The sequence below is a fragment of the Glycine max genome, chromosome 5 (assembly GCF_000004515.6).
Source record: "Glycine max cultivar Williams 82 chromosome 5, Glycine_max_v4.0, whole genome shotgun sequence".
In the NCBI taxonomy this organism is placed as follows: Eukaryota; Viridiplantae; Streptophyta; class Magnoliopsida; order Fabales; family Fabaceae; genus Glycine; species Glycine max.
Window position 1 is genome coordinate 5,014,393 of NC_038241.2, and position 19,307 is coordinate 5,033,699.

Here is a 19,307-nt window from a genome sequence, read left to right on the forward strand (position 1 = left end):
GGTGTGGCGGGAAGGGACGACTATTCCCGCCAAAAAAGCTAGATTTGAAAAATAGAAATGGAGTGCATGGAAGAAAGAGAGGAAAGGGTTCCAAAATGCTGACCACAGCATCAGACGCCTCTTTTGCTAGTGGCTAAAGCCCAAAGTATTTTCCTCTTTCTTCAATCTCCCTTTCCCTCGCCCTACTTTTTGACCGTTACCCTTCTTTCTGGCGCCAAATTCCAATGGGAGTCACTCCAAACGTTATTTATTCATTTTATTTATGTCAAAAAATTGATTCGATACTTTTGGTGTATTTCCTCAAACACTCTCTAGCATTAACGTATAGGAAACAATTTTTTATCCTCTTTCATAATTTATTTTATTTTTCTCTAAAAAAAGTGTACTCGGAAATTGTTATAAACTTATAATTCTAATGTACTTTAAAAATGGTACTCATTTTTTGTTTTTTCAGATTAAATTGTTCAAAATGAGAAATCACTTTATTTTACATTGTATTTACTTGAGAGAAATAAAAACCAATAAATGTGTGAAAAAAAATGAATGAAAGAAAGGTGTGAAATTGTTTGGTTTAGATGAAAGAGAATAAAAAAGAAATGATATTTGAATTATAGTAATTAAGTGAGTAATAAAAAATTCATATTTTTTTAAAAAAACTTTTAATATAATTTAATAGGCATATACTCCTCAATGTAAACACAGGAAATTTAATAGGCATATAGTCCTCAAGCATACTTTTTTTTTACGGCTGAATTGTTGGATTATTATTGATCAATGCAAAAAATAGAAATTACATTATCAGTTATAATTTGGTTCAGTTGAAAAAGAATCTCCTCTATCCAACAAAATTCAACATCGCTAAACGCAAGAGTTGCTAAAGCATGAGCAACCTTATTTCCATTTGTCCTGAAGAACATGAGTTTTGAGCTTCTAGAACGTAGGATTACTTTCTTGCAGTTAAAGTATCCCATGGAATAACAAACGGCCTCCTGACGCTCCATCCTTAAGCATACTGATTATGCACTTCCTAATAAAGCGTTACTCATGGACTAGGGGTGAGAGTAAGGTTATCAAACTCGAAAGTTTCATAAGAGTTTTATAAAATCGACTCCTGAACTTAACTCATAGACTCATAAAAGTTTATTTTATATAAAAATAATAATAAAATATTTATAAATAAAATACTAATTAAACATTTCAACAATATAATAAGATAAAATAGTAAATCATAAAGTTCATAATATTTAAATAACCAAGTCTAATAATAATACATCACTATTAGACAATATCTTGCAGAGGTTATAGTAGTCGTAGATCATTCTTATCGAGGGTTTGATATTATTAAATGTGGGAATTTTATATTTAAAAATAACATACTAAATGAAGGTATGTTGAATGTTATACAGATAGAAAATAATAAAAAAATGACTTACATTTTGGTATAATTTTTTTAACTTGCTAACTTGTTAACTTAGTGATAAACTCGAGAGTCTATCGAATTTACTTAAAATTTATAAAATTTACTTAAAATTTACTAAAAGAAGAATCTATTCAATAAGAATTAACGAATTAATTCGAGAATTTAATAACTATAAATGAGAGACACAAATTTAGAAAAAAAAAAAATTGTCACATACTCACAGGTATAGTGACATAAGAAAAAAAGACAAAGGCTCTTTTGGAATTCGCAATCAAAAGGCACAGACTTTAACTGTTTTTTTTATTATTTTCATTCACCTCATTTTATAAGCTAAGTGTCAATTTAACTAGAAGGGCTCATATAATTTTGGCAACTTTCAGCTCTCTTTCAGTGCAACCATATAACATTGTTGAAATACTTTCAACTCTTTTCATTGTTGAAACTCTTTCACCCATCCATTTTCACTAGTACTGAATGATGGCTTAGTCTTGAGATATGAGAGCATGAACACTTTTTTTTTTTTTTTTTCAATTTAACCATGTTACTTAGGGGTTTTGGTTCCCGACAAAGTCTGAGATATTTCAAAATAAAGAAAATCTGATTAAGTGACTAATTTTCACCATGTTGGATTAAAGTTGACAAATTTAGTTTTGAAGTAATTTTTATTTTGTAAATTGAGTTACTTATTCGTATTTAAAAGTTATAATCCTTTGTCTCTTCTTAAATGTGTGCTTTATAGAAATTGAACTTAAATCTTCTCTCACGTGTTAACAACTACAATTTTATCCTTTGACGAAAATAACATTAAAATATCTTTTTTTTAAAATTGTCATTAAAATATCTTATGTACTATATTTTCTCTTTATAAAGACTATTTCAACTAATTTACAACACTTGAGAATTTGGGTTGATGTAGTTAGAAATTTAAATTTGTTGATAATTTATGTCATTTATTTCAAAATAACTCTTAAGATTATTATGATTCATCCTCTCATCTTTTCATCTAATTATATTTTACATAATTAATTAAAATATATTAATCATTTTCTTCAATCTTTATAAAAAAAGAGAATGCAATATCTTATCTTACTAATTTATATAATGTACATATAATAATCTACATTGTATATAAGATTTATATGTAACACATTATCCTATATATTTATAAAAATATTGACATATAAAACTAAAATATATTATTAAAAATAAAAATTGAATAAATGGAAATCCTTTTTTTTAATTAAAGATATTATAATTTATGAATATTATATTATAATAAAAATTTATATCAATTATTTAATATAAGATGAAGGCAACTCTTATGACTTGGAGGAAGTGTTTCGTTGTTTATAATAATCTTAACCTATTTGGATTGAATTGTCTTTAGTGGAGGATAATTGTAATTTGAACAAAAAAAATATTAAAAATAAATTTATTAAAATAATCAAATTAATATTTTTAAAAAATTGCTAACAAACATCCGCTAGTTTTGTAGAAAACAAATTGTCTTGAAACATGTTGATCATTAATTAAAATAGGCCAGAATATCTTTTTTGTTCTTATGAAATTAGAAAAGTACAGTTTTTACCTCTACAAAAAAACTTATTTATTTTTTTATCATCCTAAAATTAAAACATATTATATTCGAATCTATGTGAAAGATAATTGTCTCTTGACATGTGTCCTCATCCCCCTTCTCACCTTCCCACCTAGACCTATCGTGCAAACTATGCTTTTGGACTTGCCATGGATTCAGTAATAATTCAAAAGGTTGACTTATATCGAAAATCCAAAATCTAAGGTTATTTTGGTGGTGCTTGTGCCCGGAAGTGTCTCGCAGCTGTTGGCTATAGGAATGGAATTTTTTGATTTCGACGACTCCAGTAAGAATTATGATATGTCACCATTGACCCTGGAGCACCCCAACCCCAAATGATCTTGATCTCCACCATTAAAATTATTTAAGATTATCAGTATATGATCACTATGCCATATATTATTAATAATAATCCATCAGTAGTAAGTATGCCAACTAGAAACAGCAGTACTGTACAGCACTGCAAGCAAATCCGGAGACAAGGAGTACAGGTTAGAATGTCAATACTTCCCCCACCTATCATGCCTTTGCACCGACCCACCTTATTTGGTAACAAAATTTCCAATCTTATTATATTTAAATAAGTAAATAGATAAGATATATATGCTTTTTTAATAAAATAAAATGAGGTTATAATATCAAACAATAAAAATTCGTGATAGTATAAAAAAAATTTAAAAGTATATTATAAATACATATAGCATTTATTCTTAAGATACCAATATAGCTTTTATGACTACTATCCTTTCCTGACAAATTAAGTACAAAAAATAAATAGATAATAAATTTCTCTGTCTAAAATCTTTTTGGCTAAATTGAAAGTTCGAGTTTTATTATCATTTTAAATAAAGAAAATGGACGTAGATGAGATACGATACATGATGAGAGAGACAATAACATTCATGAAGTTGAAAATTCTCAATGTTTGTTTGAGAAAGTCGAAGTCTCTTGTTCATGTCTTTGATTTCATTATCCCTTCCACTATTATTTTTGTCTAATGGTGGAAAAATAACTTTCACATGGTGGTAATGTCTCCCACCCTAGACATATCCAGGAAAGAGAGGTGTGCATGTAGATCCTATATTTGCTCACTTAAATTATCAATAAAAGAGCATTGACCATATGAAAAAAAAATTATGAGTTTGATGTCAATAATGAGTTTGTTTTTATATACTTATTACATATTTGATTTGTTTTACATACTTGATATACTTTCTGCCATTTTTTTTATATTTGCTAATTCTCTATTAGGCTTAAATCAAAATATTTAAATTTATTTTCATGGAATATTTAATTTGATTTAATAGACGAAAATAAAAAATATATAAAATACGACTTAAAATATACAATCATATATGAATCAAATAAAATATGTATAAAATGTATAAACATGCACTCATATAAATGTAGAAAATATGGTTTAGGTGTATACACAAAATGGTACACGTACATGTACACATATATAAAAAAACAAATAAATGTTTAACTATAAAAAATGTAAAAAAAAAAAAAGTTTTACGTTTAATAACAGCTAGCATAGTACATTTTTTCATTAACTAGCAGCCTAATTTACGCCTTTTACTCCTATTGTAACAGCCAGGCCTTTATTTAATGTTGTAATTAATTATAAATTTAACACATGCATAATACTACTTGTCAGTTATCACGCTATTGTAAGGGATCCTCCAACCCTCACGTTTTCACTGCTAGTACATAATTACTGTAGGCTTCCAAGGGGGTACTATACTACTATTAAGGATCATGGCGAGAAGCACAACACATGGACAATTTGACATTAAATGGAGCCATCCCATTCCAGTGTCCATCACATAGTATTTGGTAGTACTTTGGATCGATCAACGTGTTTTTATACACACTCCAGGATCCAGCTTGCATAATTGGCTTCTCTTCTGCACAACATAGTACTAGTACATTACATACGGTTGTTTTTTTTTGCTTTTTTCTGCCGTCAATTTCGAAGCCACAAAGTTAAGTTAAGCATTGTTAGCTGTTCATTTAATTTCCTTCCCCTTTTGGCCCTTGCCCTTGTCCTTAGTATTTGGTTCATTTCCCAAAGGGACTCCTCTTGAAGGAGACAGGGAAGCCTTTGAAAGTTACAACTCTTAACCATTCATTTCACATGGCCCCGATTTTATTTCCTTTTTTTAAGAGAGCCTGTATGTTTGGTATGAGAGAGAGGCCTTAGGTCATGACTCATGAGTGTTAATTTGGTTGTCCCTTGTCACCTTAATTAATGAGCCCTAATGTCATCTCCTCACTGAAAATTCTTGTCCTTGCCTCATTGAAAAATCTCCTGCACCACCACGCTTTTCTTGAATAACATAAATTTACTTTAATTAGACTAACCCACCTTTCTTAATGTACACGTTATAGCTGCAGCTTTTAGCCACCAAAAACACACCTTAATGATCTATCTCCAACTATTGGGGTATTAAAAGTCCCATGGATTTTGCCACGTGATTTTAACTGAAATGGGACGGGTTGGTGGGGTTTAGATTCAATATAAATGTGATAGATATCCTATAACTAAAATTTATAATCAACTGAAGTTGATTGAGAGTGAAAAAACAAAAACAAAAACTAGAGAAAGCATAAAACAGGGTGGCTGAGCACGTGGATAATAGTATGTTTTTATTGTATTAAAATAATTAAAAAAAGTTTTTATAACGAGTACGTTAAAATTATTGGTTAGAATCATTTACCACGCTATTAATAAATATTTCTAATCATCGAAAAAGTATGTGTTAAATAATTTTTTGTTGTTGCAATTTTCATATAATAAATATTTTTTTATTAAATACTTTATATTTTCTTTCCTTAACTAAGATACACTTCGACATTTATTTACCTTAATATACTTAGTGTGTTTTAAGGATTTAATAACTAACTATTTCAGTTTTCTTAATGTGTGCTCGTGGGTGTTGGTTAAGAAACTTTATATAATCTCATTAACAACTTCTAATACTTAAAAAGTTTAAGTAAATTATTTTTTAGTATAAGAAATTTTATCACTATAAAAAATATTTTTATTTTCTTAATTAATAACATACATAGCAACCTTCCTACTCAAAAAGTGTCTTATTTAAGTTTTATTCTTTTTGTTAATTTTTTTTCTATAATAAATACTAAATAGTACTACGATTAAATTCTTTGATTAGTTTCAATATGAAAATGAATCTTTTTTCTTTTGTATTATTGTACTTTAATATACAATTTTAAAACTTATTTTTATGTATGTATATTTTCTGTAGTTTTACCATTACTACCTAAAGATTCTGCGTCTTATTGTCTATAGAACATTGAATATTTAACTAATTAATCAAAGCCTTTCTTTGAAAGAGAATTAATCAAAGCCTAAAACCTAAGAAAACAGAAATGAGAATTAAGGAGAAGTTTTGGTTAAGTTTCTTATTCTTTAAATATGGAAGTGCATTCTTTTCTGAGAAAGTTGGGATTTATCCCGTGAACAAGTTGGAATCAGTGATAATGTGGTATTAACAAATACTTTCATAGTAGAGTGATTGTCCATGCATTATCTTTTCAGGAAAAAAAATGTTCCGTGTGGATTTCTTGTAATCTCTGATAGAAGATGAATTCTTAACGTCTTTGCTTTTAGACTCTTAGCCCAGTCTTTATTTTGATTGTGAGATACTTTGCTTTTGGTCATTGATTGTGAAATACTGAAATGTAGACCTATTCAGTTTCAATGGTATTGCGTTGCTTTTGGTAGCAACTCTAAGAGGGCATTTGCTTATTGCACTTTCCATTTTAACCGTGTAAATAAAATTACCTTTAATGAGTCACAACTTCAACACTTCTTAAATTACATTATTCCCAAATTACATCACAAAATACTCATTTCATAACATAATTGTAAATCTGAAATAGGTATTTTAGAACACATTTTTGGATTTATAATTATATTATGAAATAAGTATTTCATAATTGTAAATTTTAAAATGAGCTCTCAAACATGTATTTCATAAGATAATTTTACTTTAAAGTGTGTTTGGATGAGAGAATTTAAAATTCTGATAAATTTTAAATTCTAAGAATTTCAAATACTTCAATTGAAATTATTTTATTTTCAAAATATTGTGTTTGGATAAAAAAAAATTAAAATTATGAGGGTGAAAAAAAATAAATGAAAAAAAAGAGAAGACATGATTGGTGTGTTCCTCTATGCTCAGACCCGATCGATATTTCACGAGGTCAGACGATGTTTTCTTGAAGAAGACTGTAAGAAGAGAATTTCAATTTCTCACATTTTAGAAAGAAATTGAAAATTCAGATTTTTAGTTGTTTAAAATTCTGTTTTAAAATTCCAAAATTTTAAATTCTTCACAAAAAAAACATTCAAACAATGAATTCTAGATGACAGAAATTCAAATTCTCTGATAAATTACTTTCCTCAGTTAAAATTCTCTATCCAAATGCACTTTTAGTAATTTTTAAATATGAAATAAGTATTCCGAAACACATTTTCATATTTAAAATTGTTTTCCAAAATGAGTATTCCATTATACAATTGTAAAGTCCAAAATGTGCTTAGGAACAGGTATTACAAAATTTTAGTTTAGATTTTTTTAAATCTAGAATAGGTGTTCTGAAACACATATTTGGACTTACAATTGCATTACAAAAGGAGTGTTCCATAATACAAATACAATTATAAATCCCAAAATGAACTTTAGAATAGGTATTTCATTATACAATTTTATTTTAGCAATTTTTAAATGCAAAATTGGTTTTCTAGAACACATTTCCATATTTATATTATATTATATTATAGAATGAGTATTCCATAATACTATTATAAATCCCAAAATGAGCTATGAAACTTGCAAATGTATTTCAGCATGAATATTCCATAATATAAACTCTGCAGAAAATAAAAAGGTACAAACTTGAGTGTCTTCCTCGACCCAAATCACCCACCTTCACTAGAGTTGAGCAGAGATGAACAGAAACACCTGGAGACAACTTTTGCTTCAACAATTTCTTCCGTGTGGAGAGGATAGAGAGAGGATGATGCTAGTTGTGGAGATGAGCGTAAGTTGCAGAAGAGGAAATGAGGTGTGTGAAGGTTGAGAGAAGAGGAAAGTTAAAATAAGAAAAGGGTACTTTAGGAATATTCAAAAAATTGGAAAGTGCAGGAAGCAGGCAGGGATCTGCAAAAAGTAAATGCCCCAAAGAGGCCTATCTTATCGGTCTAAATATCTTGGGCCAATCTGCTCTCAAGTTAAAAACTAAAGGGCATTGCTATTTTCAATTTCAAAATTGCCTATTTAAACCCCAAATTTTCGTTTACAAAAATATCTTCTATGGAAATAAATTTCGTGGGTGTTGTGGTTTGGGGGGGGGGGGGTATATTTATTTTTTTGAAACAATTTAATATAATAGAAATAAGTTTCTATTGTGTTAACTTTTATTTAAAAAAAGAAAAAATAAAACAACAAAAAAAGTTTTTATTGTTAAATTTTTTTGACAAAAGTTAACACAATGGAAAAAAGTATTTGCTATGTTAATAAATAGAAATATTTTTTTTTATTGTAGAGGGAAATTTATGAGTAACTATTGCCAAAAATATATTTTATCTCTTCAGTTTGGTTTGGTTTGGGATTTAGAATTTAAAATAGTAACTTAAAGTGCCAATAGCAAGGCCCAACCTAAATTAGCCACAATTGAAGGCGGTCTGGGTGTCAAATGTCCAATTTCTGTTGTGAAGTATGTTGCTTCTGAATCACAGATTCGACGCTCTATTCAACCGAATTTCAAAATGAATGTTACATCAACATCCAATGTGATATTTGACATGAGGAAGAAAAAAGATAGAAAAATATTAAAAGGATATTTAAAATAAAAATTGTGTTTAAAATAAAAATAAAAATATAAGTATGATAGAGTTTATGATATGATATAAAAAAATATTAAAAGAATGTTTAAAATTAGGAAATGCTTGTTTATTATTATTCTTTTAAAATTTCATGTGCTAGACCAAATAAAAAGAATATCGAATGTGTCCACTTATGCTAGTGAAAAATTGTGCTGTGGAATATGGATTCCACTCCATACGAAGAAGCTTCTTGGCAAAGTGATTCTTTTATTGCGTTGCCGTTGAGAAGGACGATATAAAGTGTGTTTGGCAAAGTATTTGCCTAACATATATATATATATATATATATAAAGGAGAGATTAAATTATTATTCGGAAATATCCAAATTTCACATCGGTTGCCTCAATCTTTGGAATGCAGGTTGGACAACTTTACTTAATGTTAATTGGTTTTAAGATGAAATCTAACATGCGTTGGGACTTCGCCCTCACTTCCCCTGCAATGAGCACTCACCATCCATTTGTTGTTCACGCACAAAGTCCAATAAATGCTAGGTGTGAACCCAAGTCTCTCAATCCTTGTGGTGCAACTTATATATGTGTTTGACAATTTTATTTAATGTCACTTAGTTTTAAGTTAAGATGAAATCTAACAATTATATTTAGTGTAATTTTGACAATTATTATATTATTTTATAATTTTTATCTGGATAATATTTTTTTAAAACTTATCGTTAGATTGAAAGTTTCTTTTACATAAACCACATATACAAAATTTCATATTAATACAAAATTATTTATTATTTCATTCATATACATTAAGATTTACGTAATATAAATATTTTAAGATATACTAAAATATTGATTATTTGATTACCTTCTTGTTATTATTAAATTTTGAAAAAAATTAACACAAATAATTTTTATAATATATAGATATAATTCAATAATTAAATTAATAAAAATTATACTAAGTTATAACAATGGTATAATAAATGTAAAAGTTATGTTGATGTAATTTAAACTCTCCTCTCTCATTCTATATATCTTGAACTCAAAATCTTTTGTTAAGTTAGAATATTTTCACGTATAATGATCGGTAATTTATTTTACTAGTTTGTAATGTTTTATTTTTATAACAAAATATATTTTTATAACTAATTTCTCGTGCCCTGTTGTTTAATCACCAAACAGATCGATGAACGCTTCATGCGAAGCCAACACTATTATGCATTCCCAGCACTTAACTCTATTTGCATTTGAAACTTATCGTCTGTGCGTTTGAATTATCTTTAGTTTGACAGTTTTTTCCGTTTGTCTTCCACATACACATATGCAAGGGTGGTGAAGACCTAACGAATGAGAAGAAGTAATTTCAAAATTTATTAGAAATACACTTATTTCTAAAAAAAAAATGTACGTAGTAATTCAATCATGAATTATTATTATATTAAAATTTTGATTTTTATTTCCTTAAAAAAATATGATTTTTTATAATAATTAGTTTAAAAATCATGAGATTAGGACCTTCTAAGTTCTAACCAATGGACTATATATATTATGCATGGAACCCGACAATATTTGTAGATTGTTTCAAGAACACACCTCATTCATTTATGACTTATGAGTTCTGTTCAAATTTATAGCTTGACTTTGTGAAAATTTGCGTTTCTGGATGTAATCTTTCTAAGTGAAATGCATTGGGTTAAAAATGATCATGAGAGGTGCAATTCTATATCATTTTCTCCGTCAGCTTTATTGCCCAATGTCCCATTCCAGTTACTTATTTCTGATTGCAAAACAGTGTAGTGTCAGGTGTGTAAGTATTTATATAAACCAGGTTTGCCATTGATGTTTCATATTTTGGTCCTCTCAATCTCTTTTTCTCGGAAATCATTGTATATGAACTAAGAAATTTAGATGTACGAACTAAATAGTTTTTCCTTGAGTGCATTCTGATCATTCAATACAAATATTAGACCAACGGGTAGTTCTACTTCTACCTATTGATTTAAAATGCATAATCTTGTAATTTTCAAATCCGAGATCGCAAACACTCAGAATGGTATTGAGAAAGGACTCAGCAAAATGAACATTGGAGTATGATCACCGGTTTTGACTCTTGAGTGTGTCTACGACTTCTATACGTTTCTGATTCTTCCTCACCAAGTGTTATATACATGAATATGGGGTGATAGAGGTTTCTTTGCACACTTGATCACCTTCAGGGTTTTCAGTAAGTTCATTTACCTCATTTCTTGAAACTTGTTCATGTACCTGTGCGTTACATACAAACGTTTGTGCCTTGGTAGCTTCTTCCACCCAATTTATTCTCACAATAAATGTTAACAACAGAACCAAGCAAGCAGCAATACCAATCAGGAGTCCTATAAGGAGTCCACCAAGTCCAAACCGAAGCTTGAAGGCAAAAACCACACCCAATGGTAGTGTCAGGAAATAGAACCCACCAAGACTAGCATACATGCTTAGCCAGGGTCGTCCAGTTCCTCGTACTATGCCTCCACAAACCGTCACAGGAAAATTAAACACTTCGACCAGAGCCATCAGCAACATTGCCTTCTCCACACCCTTTACAACCCCTTTTTGATGACTAAACAAATTCCCCCAAACCCCTCTAGCAGCCACCATGATGGAACCTCCAATGCAACCCGATATAACACTCACTGCCAAAGACACACGTGCTGATTTATAAGCTTGACCAGCACGGTTAGCACCAAGTTCATTGGACACACGAGTGGAAACACTAGTGGCTAGAGAAAGCATCACTGCATAAAGCAAATAGTCAAAGTTTAACACTATGGCCAGAACCCCCACTGCTTGTTTTGCATTTGCCAAGTGGCCAGTGAGGAAAAGTAGAATCTCATAACACCACCACTCAAGGCACGTGTTGAGGCAGCATGATCCACTAAGCTTGATTAGCCTACTCCAATCCATCATGTTCTGATCCCACCACCCTCCTTCCTTCCACAACATGCTCCCATTTCTTCTCTCAAGAACCACAACATAAATTGCAAGCATAACCATAACAATGAGGTCGGTTACCCAAACCGCGATTGAAACTCCTCGGAGTCCCATGGTTTTGGAGAGTAGTATGTTAACGGGTATGTGAAAGGCTAGTGCCACAGCAGAACTAAACATGGTGGGAAGAGTCATGCACTGAGAGCTGAGGTAGGCTTTTAAGGGACAAAGGAGTGCCTTGATAAACAAGTCAGGTATGAGATAGGAAACATAGGTTTTGGCCACTATTGAGATCTCTTGTTGTTGGCCAAAAAGAATCAAAATCTTGTCAACGTTAAGCCACAAGAAAGATAAGGGAAGTGTTACCAAAAGCAACAAGAGGGTTGTCATGAGAAGGGTCTTGTGAAGGAGCCTCACGTTCTTGGCTCCATGTGCTTGTCCACAAATGGGTTCCATGGCGCCGCTTAGACCGTTCAAGACAGCGAAGCCGGAGACATTAGCAAAACTGAACCCGAGTGCGCCACCGGCTAAGTTCAGCTCCCCAAGGTGGCCGAGAAAAGCTGTTGTTATGGCTAACTTGGCGAACCAAGCCAAGTTCATGGCCACAAGTGGAAGGGCTATCCCTCGTTGGACTCTTAGCTCTTCTACCACCATCTTCACAAAATTGGCATTCAAAGGGCATTTTTTAGTGTGCGATGAAGGAGTTGAGGGGTGTCGGTTGGCCCTGTCGTTTGTGCTTAAGTTCTCTCCTTCTTTAGATGTTGCTGACATTTTTGCTGAGATGAATCAGATAATGTTTTGGTGAGATTGTTGCCAAGTTTCACTAGCGTACCTGTTTCTTTTCTTTAATATAAGATTGGATAAGGTTTAGACTTTAGTGCTTGAGTTGCTGCCAATTGAAATGATCAAAAGTGCGTGACCATATAGCATGCACATTCAATTATTGCAAGTATCGTGTAATAAGCAAAGACTAGTGAGTTTAAAGGTGTGTTTGTTTTGCTAGGGCGGTGACACAAGTGTCCAACACGCACCACAAAAGTGATACTTTTTTTTTTTTTAATGGAGGTTGACCTACACTCATGTTTAGACTGGAAATTCAAATAAACACTAAAAGTATTTTTAATGATAGAATTAATTTTGGATTTTTAGATATTTTTTATGGTTTCATGATGTTATACAAAATGTTAAGAATTTTTCTTCAGTTAGATTTTATTTTGGATTCTTAAGTATTTTTGTATGTGTCCTGAAATAGATGCTACATAAATATATTTTATCAATTAGTTAGATGAGACATTAAAAAATATTTTTTTTGAAATAATTCTTAAAAAAGAATCTAACCTTCACGTTGAAGAACTTCAAATATTATATATAATGATAAATTTAATGAAAAAGAATTCTTGAATTCCCAACTAATTAACTGTCACTCACTTGTAACACAAAAGCAATCATAATAATAATAAAATGCAAGAGATATTGCCCAATCCATTGGTTGTGGCTTGTCAATCATTGTTAGATATGAACCTATAGGAAAAAAAAATCTTCGTGAGATATGGTTGTCTCCTGCTCTCTTTTATTAATTAAAATTGAGGATGTGACAATTAATAGCAACTTCTCCTGAATCAGGATGCTCCCTATTATCATCCTTCAACAGAGTACTACTGGAACTCTGAGCAATTAAAGACTGATGAAAATTTGAAATCCACAGAATGCAAGATAGGTCGGATATGTTTTAGCAAGCCGTATATAGTCTATGCAAGTATATTTCTGTCGTGAACTTAGCTGTTTTATGTCCCAAAAATCTCACCACCATCCCAGATCTGATTTTATACTTGGAATCTCATACACCCACTGAATAAATGAATCGCCTTGAAGTACTTTTCTTATGGTCTAGATCCATGTTTCTTCATCTCGTTTCCTTTCAATGCTCCAGCTACTGCCACAAAAAATAAAGCGCAAGCATTAATAAAGCAAATACTGCCATAAAATATAAAGCAGGTATTAATAAAACAAATACTCTAACTCATTATGGATTCAACGAATTCTGGATGCCTTCATTGATTGACTTGTTGTGTTAAGGCTAATTAGGGTATATACATATATATTACATAAATAATCAAGATTTAAGGTCTAAAAAGTCATAATTTTTTTTAATTAAAAAGTCACCTGACTTTTTAATATTAAATCTTAATCTTCTATATGCATTTAAATCACCAAAAATCAATCAGAATAAAAACAAAGACATTTGATCTTTTTAAAAGATTCACCATATGAATTTTGGTCATATCCTTAATTTTATCTATATTTGTTTCTTTTATTTCTTACCATTTAATAAATTATATTATTTTTTATGATAGCTTAAATAAACATGCTAATTGTAGAGTTCAATTGAATCAAAATAAAAATGAAGCTTAGGCCTAAAAGAGGGGGAGGGGGACAAAAAGTCAAGAAGTGAAATTACATATTAAACAAAATAGATAGATCAAAATTGTATTTAAGCTTAAAATATAAACATATGTTCCATTAAAAATAGATATTTAATTTCATCAAAATGATATATTTTATTACATATAAAATATTTTCTCTACTAAATATACATATAAAATATAAAATATTACATGCAAAAAGACATTTAATTTAATGAAGGAAATTAAAATTTTATTAATTTGATGTTTGGATAAGTTGAAATTAATAATTAAAAGCAATTAAATTAAGTTATTGTCAAAGAAATTAAAACCCTTTTTCTTCTTCGTCATATTAATTTTATTTTGGGCCACCTTTAATTATCGGGCTTAGTGTGGTTGCCCCTCGTAACAATCCTCAGGATCGGGCCTAATAATGATGTAAGGTATTTGTTTTATTAATACTTGCTTTATATCAGTATTTGCTTTACATGTGACTGTCTTATCTTATGAGATTATTTTCATATAACAAGTTAATAAATTGTTAATGTTGTTGCGATGTTATTAGTTAAAGTTGTTATTTGACATTAAAGATTAAAATAAAATTTTAAATTTCAAATACCTAAAATTAAAAATAATTTCTTAAAAGAATTAAAAAAAATTAAATATATGTTCAAATGATGGTTTCCACCACCACCACCCTTCTTGTCCCTTCACCGTCCGCACTGACGTGGAAGGGTTTAGTGCCCTAATTCGAAATAATACAAAGTTCTTTAGCTTCTCCGTTACCAACTTTTGTTTGCGATCTTCTTCTGTCATCTTCCCTAGCTCTTGTGTCCAAATTAAGTTCTACAACTTTCTTATTTATTTATAGGCAGCGACTATCCTTAGAAAGCCACAAATGTACATTTAATCTAAAAATGAAAATATTCTATATAAAATAAAATAAAATTTAATTAATAAATTTTAAAACTAGAAATATTTTAAATAAAAAATAACATTTAATTTTATCTTTAATAATTATTATCAATAACATTTCTATGATTTTTAGTAAAACATTTTTATCTATTTATTATTGGAGTAATAATGAATGCCTTATTTGTCGAATTGTCGTATACATTGTGCTAGCTAACTCTCACTAAGAGATTACTCAAACTATGATACTTTGATTGAGTCTTGCATTTAAAATGTATTTATATGAATGAAAAATTCATGATCATGATTTTCTAACTTAAGAATTAACTTTGCATGAAAATGTGATAGTTTTTAGAAGAATTGGAAAATGTTTGTTTAATGTTGACAGAAGATTAATGGAGACTTAGAGGAAAGGTTAGTGACGTGAGACAGTTTAAAAAGTAGTGTAACTAAGGTGTTGAACAATAGTAATTGATAGTGAATGGTAGTAAGACTTCATTTTTTATGGACACAAAAAAATTGAAGGCTCCAACGTATTTATAGGTAGTGTTACATTGCCTTTATGTGATGGCTTGACATTATTTTAATATTAAGGACAATCTAGAATAATATATCTATATGCACCAAGGTATTATTTTCTCCACTAGACATGTCTAGACTTTTTCTTTATAGTATTATGGACATTTCGAATTATTTTTTTTCTAAGACTTTCTAGAACTTTGCAGCATTTTCCAACACTCCAACTTGATGCAAATCTTGGTAATTCTAGACATGGTTCATCATTGCTCAAACTTCTTATAAATCAATAAAGTCACTAATTGTTCATATAAATAAAGAAAAGAAAACATGCATAATGCGATTTTACCTCCAACGTTGGCCAGAGTGCTTCAACTGGTTCTTTAGGCTTTTGTGCTCTTTGCTTTTTTATTTTCTTTCAAAAAAACAAAGAAAAAAGTCATAAATGTCAGGCATCTAAATAAAATAGGCTGAAGATAAATTGAAAGTGTTCATATTATAACAAATAAATAAATAATATGTTTAAGGTTAGAAAGTACCTTCCTAAAGCTCAATCAGCAAAATCAAAATTAGTACGTTCAAGATTCTGCAAAAAATATTACTGATTCTACAAAAGATGAATTATAAATGAAGAACTTTGAAAGTTGAACAGGCTTTCAAACAGCCATAAATATATTATATTAAATTTCAAATTGTCCTTAATATGCAGTTTAATGTGCTAGATACACACACAAAAAAGCCTTTTAAAAAAAAGATACACCAAAAAAAGAATTAATATGAATCTTAATGCTAGGTGAAATCTTCTACCTACAACACTAAGCAAAATTTAAGCGGTTAAATTATCAAAGAGGATACCATTAAGCAAATAAATAACAATGCGACAATGAGCAAAAATTAATATTACATTTCAGTGCTTTGCGTAGAGGCTATTCTTGTTTCAGAAACAGAGTTAAAATAACTTGTGTCATGAGGAACTTTGTTGAGTGAGTTTGATGCAAATAAAAACCAAGAGCTAAGAAATAGATACTTCCTTCCTTCCAAATTATATAATGTTTAAGGTTTTGATACTCATACTAAAAAATTCAATTAATTTATTGAATTCTATAAAAACAAAGACAACTTCTTAATATATCATTTATTTTTTTAATTTTTTAATTAATGATTCATTTACTCTTCTATACATTACTCACACTAAGTATTAATTAAGGGTAATTTTAAAAAAATATTTAATTTAATATTAATTTTATAAAATGATATTTATTTTAGAACATTTTTTTTCTTTAAAACATCGTATAATCTAAAACAAAGGGAGTAAAAAATATCTGTGAAATGTATGGGAAAATTTCTATTTTTGTATTCAATACGAAATACTGTTGACATCACATTTTGCACCAACTCATTTCCCCATTAGCTGATCATTTTCTAGGCAGGTTTCCATAAATTGTATTGTAGAGTACATGAAATCAAGAGCAAGAAGACAACCATATCTCACTTTGATAGACAAGCCACAACTAACGGCTAATTTGGGTGATATCCCTTACATTTTACAATTTTGTTTGATTAATTAGTTGGTAAAGGAAATTTCGTTTTGACCCCTAAATTCACAAGGTCTTAATTTACTACACGATAGTTGCAACAACTGAAAGTGCGTGTTATATGGTTCATGCACTATAGATCATTTCAATTGGCAGCAACTTGGTAAGCTGATGATATCACCAAAATCTATTCTTGCTTGAGAAACAACTTCCACAGGATCACGAAACTTGACCACTCAACCTTAACCAATCTTATATAAAAGAAACGCGCTAGTGGAACTCTGCAACAATCTCACCAAAACGTTATCTAAGCAAAAAATGTCAGCAACATCAAAACAAGGAGAGAAGCTAATCACAAACGATAAGGCCAATTTCATAAAGATGGTACTAGAAGAGCTAAGAGTTCAACGAGGGATAGACCTTCCACTTGTGGCCATATGAACTTGGCTAGGTTCGCCAAGACAGCCATAACAACAGCTTTTCTTGGCCACCTTGGGGAGCTGAACTTAGCCGGTGGCGCACTCGGGTTCAGTTTTGCTAATGTCACTGGCTTCTCTGTCTTGAACGGTCTAAGAGGCGCCATGGAAACCAAGAACGTGCGGCTCCTTCACAAGACCCTTCTCATGACAACCCTCTTGTTGCTTTTGGTAACACTTCCCTTGTCTTTCTTGTGGCTTAAGGTTGACAAGATTTTGATCCGTTTTGGCCAACAACAAGAGATCTCAATAGTGGCCAAAACATATGTTTCCTATCTCACACCTGACTTGTTGGTCACTTCACTCCTTTGTCCCTTAAAAGCCTACCTCAGCTCTCAGTGCATGACTCTTCCCACCATGTTTAGTTCTGCTGTGACACTAGCCTTTCACATACCCGTCAACATACTACTCTCCAAGACCATGCGACTCCGAGGTGTTTCAATTGCGGTTTGGATCAACGATCTCATGGTTATGGTTATGCTGGCGATATATGTTGTGATTCTTGAGAGAAGAAACGGGAGCATGTTGTGGAAGGAAGGAGGGTGGTGGGATCAGAACATGATGGATTGGATTAGGCTAATCAAGCTTAGTGGATCATGCTGCCTCAACACGTGCCTTGAGTGGTGGTGTTATGAGATTCTAGTCTTGCTCACTGGCCACTTGGCAAATGCAAAACAAGCAGTGGGGGTTCTAGCCTTAGTGTTGAACTTTGACTATTTGCTTTACTCGGTGATGCTTTCTTTAGCCACTTGTGTTTCCACTCGTAGTGCTGGTTAAGCTTATAAATCAGCACGTGTGCCTTTGGCAGTGAGTGTTATATCGGTTTGCATTGGAGGTTCCATGATGGTGGCTGCTAGAAGGGTTTGAGGGAATTTGTTTAGCCATGTTAAAGGGGTTGTAAAGGGTTTGAAGAAGACAATGTTGGTGATTGCTCTAGTGGAAGTGTTTAATTTTCCTGTGACGGTTTGTGGAGGAATGGTGCGAGGGACTGCAAGACCATGACTTGGCATGTATGCCAATATTGGTGGATTCTATTTCCTGGCCTTACCATTGGGTGCGGTTTTTGCCTTCAAGCTTCGGTTAGGACTTGCTGGACTCATTATAGGATTCTTGATTGGTGTTGTTGCTTCCTTGATTTTGTTGTTAACATTTATTGTGAGAATAAATTGGGTCGAAGAGGCTATATACCAAGGCACAAACGTTATTATGTACCGCACAGGTACGTGAACAAGTTTCAAGAAATAAGGTAAATGAACTGTGCAAAGATACCTCTGAGAAAGAATTAGACATGTCTCGAACACGTAGATAAAATCAAGTGTCAAAACCGGGTGATCATTCTCATGTACAAATTTTTTTCTATAGATAAATTAATTATTAATTTTTTTGTTAGCAGATGATTCTCTTCCCATTTTCCTTCTTTCTTCCTTCACAGTCAGACTAACCTTATATTTCCCTCCCATGTACAATATGTTGAGTCCCTTTTCAAACTCACTAGTGTTTGTAATTGTTGGGAAATACCAAGTTCCACATCGCTGTCTAACTCCTTAGAGTGTAATTTATATATCTGTTGAATAATTTTACTTAAAGCCAATTAATTTTAAGATGAAATCTAAC

General features: G+C 30.8%; 1 protein-coding gene and 1 pseudogene across 2 annotated transcripts; one reads left to right on the plus strand and one right to left on the minus strand.

The window, feature by feature from the left end:
- Positions 1-10,753: 10,753 nt before the first annotated feature.
- Positions 10,754-12,938, minus strand: LOC100805257 (protein DETOXIFICATION 56). 2 transcript variants are annotated; one of them, XM_041015918.1, is made up of 2 exons: positions 12,219-12,938; positions 10,754-12,089 (listed from the first exon to the last, which is right to left on the minus strand). In XM_041015918.1, the coding sequence occupies exons 1-2, from the start codon at positions 12,621-12,623 to the stop codon at positions 11,046-11,048; spliced, it is 1,449 nt and encodes a 482-aa protein (XP_040871852.1). In that variant the 5' UTR covers positions 12,624-12,938; the 3' UTR covers positions 10,754-11,045. The 2 variants fall into 2 exon arrangements, with proteins under 2 accessions (XP_040871852.1, XP_003525554.1); XM_003525506.5 differs by having other exon boundaries at positions 10,754-12,934.
- Positions 12,939-17,033: 4,095 nt separating this feature from the next.
- Positions 17,034-19,081, plus strand: LOC100805794 (protein DETOXIFICATION 56-like; annotated as a pseudogene).
- Positions 19,082-19,307: the final 226 nt, after the last annotated feature.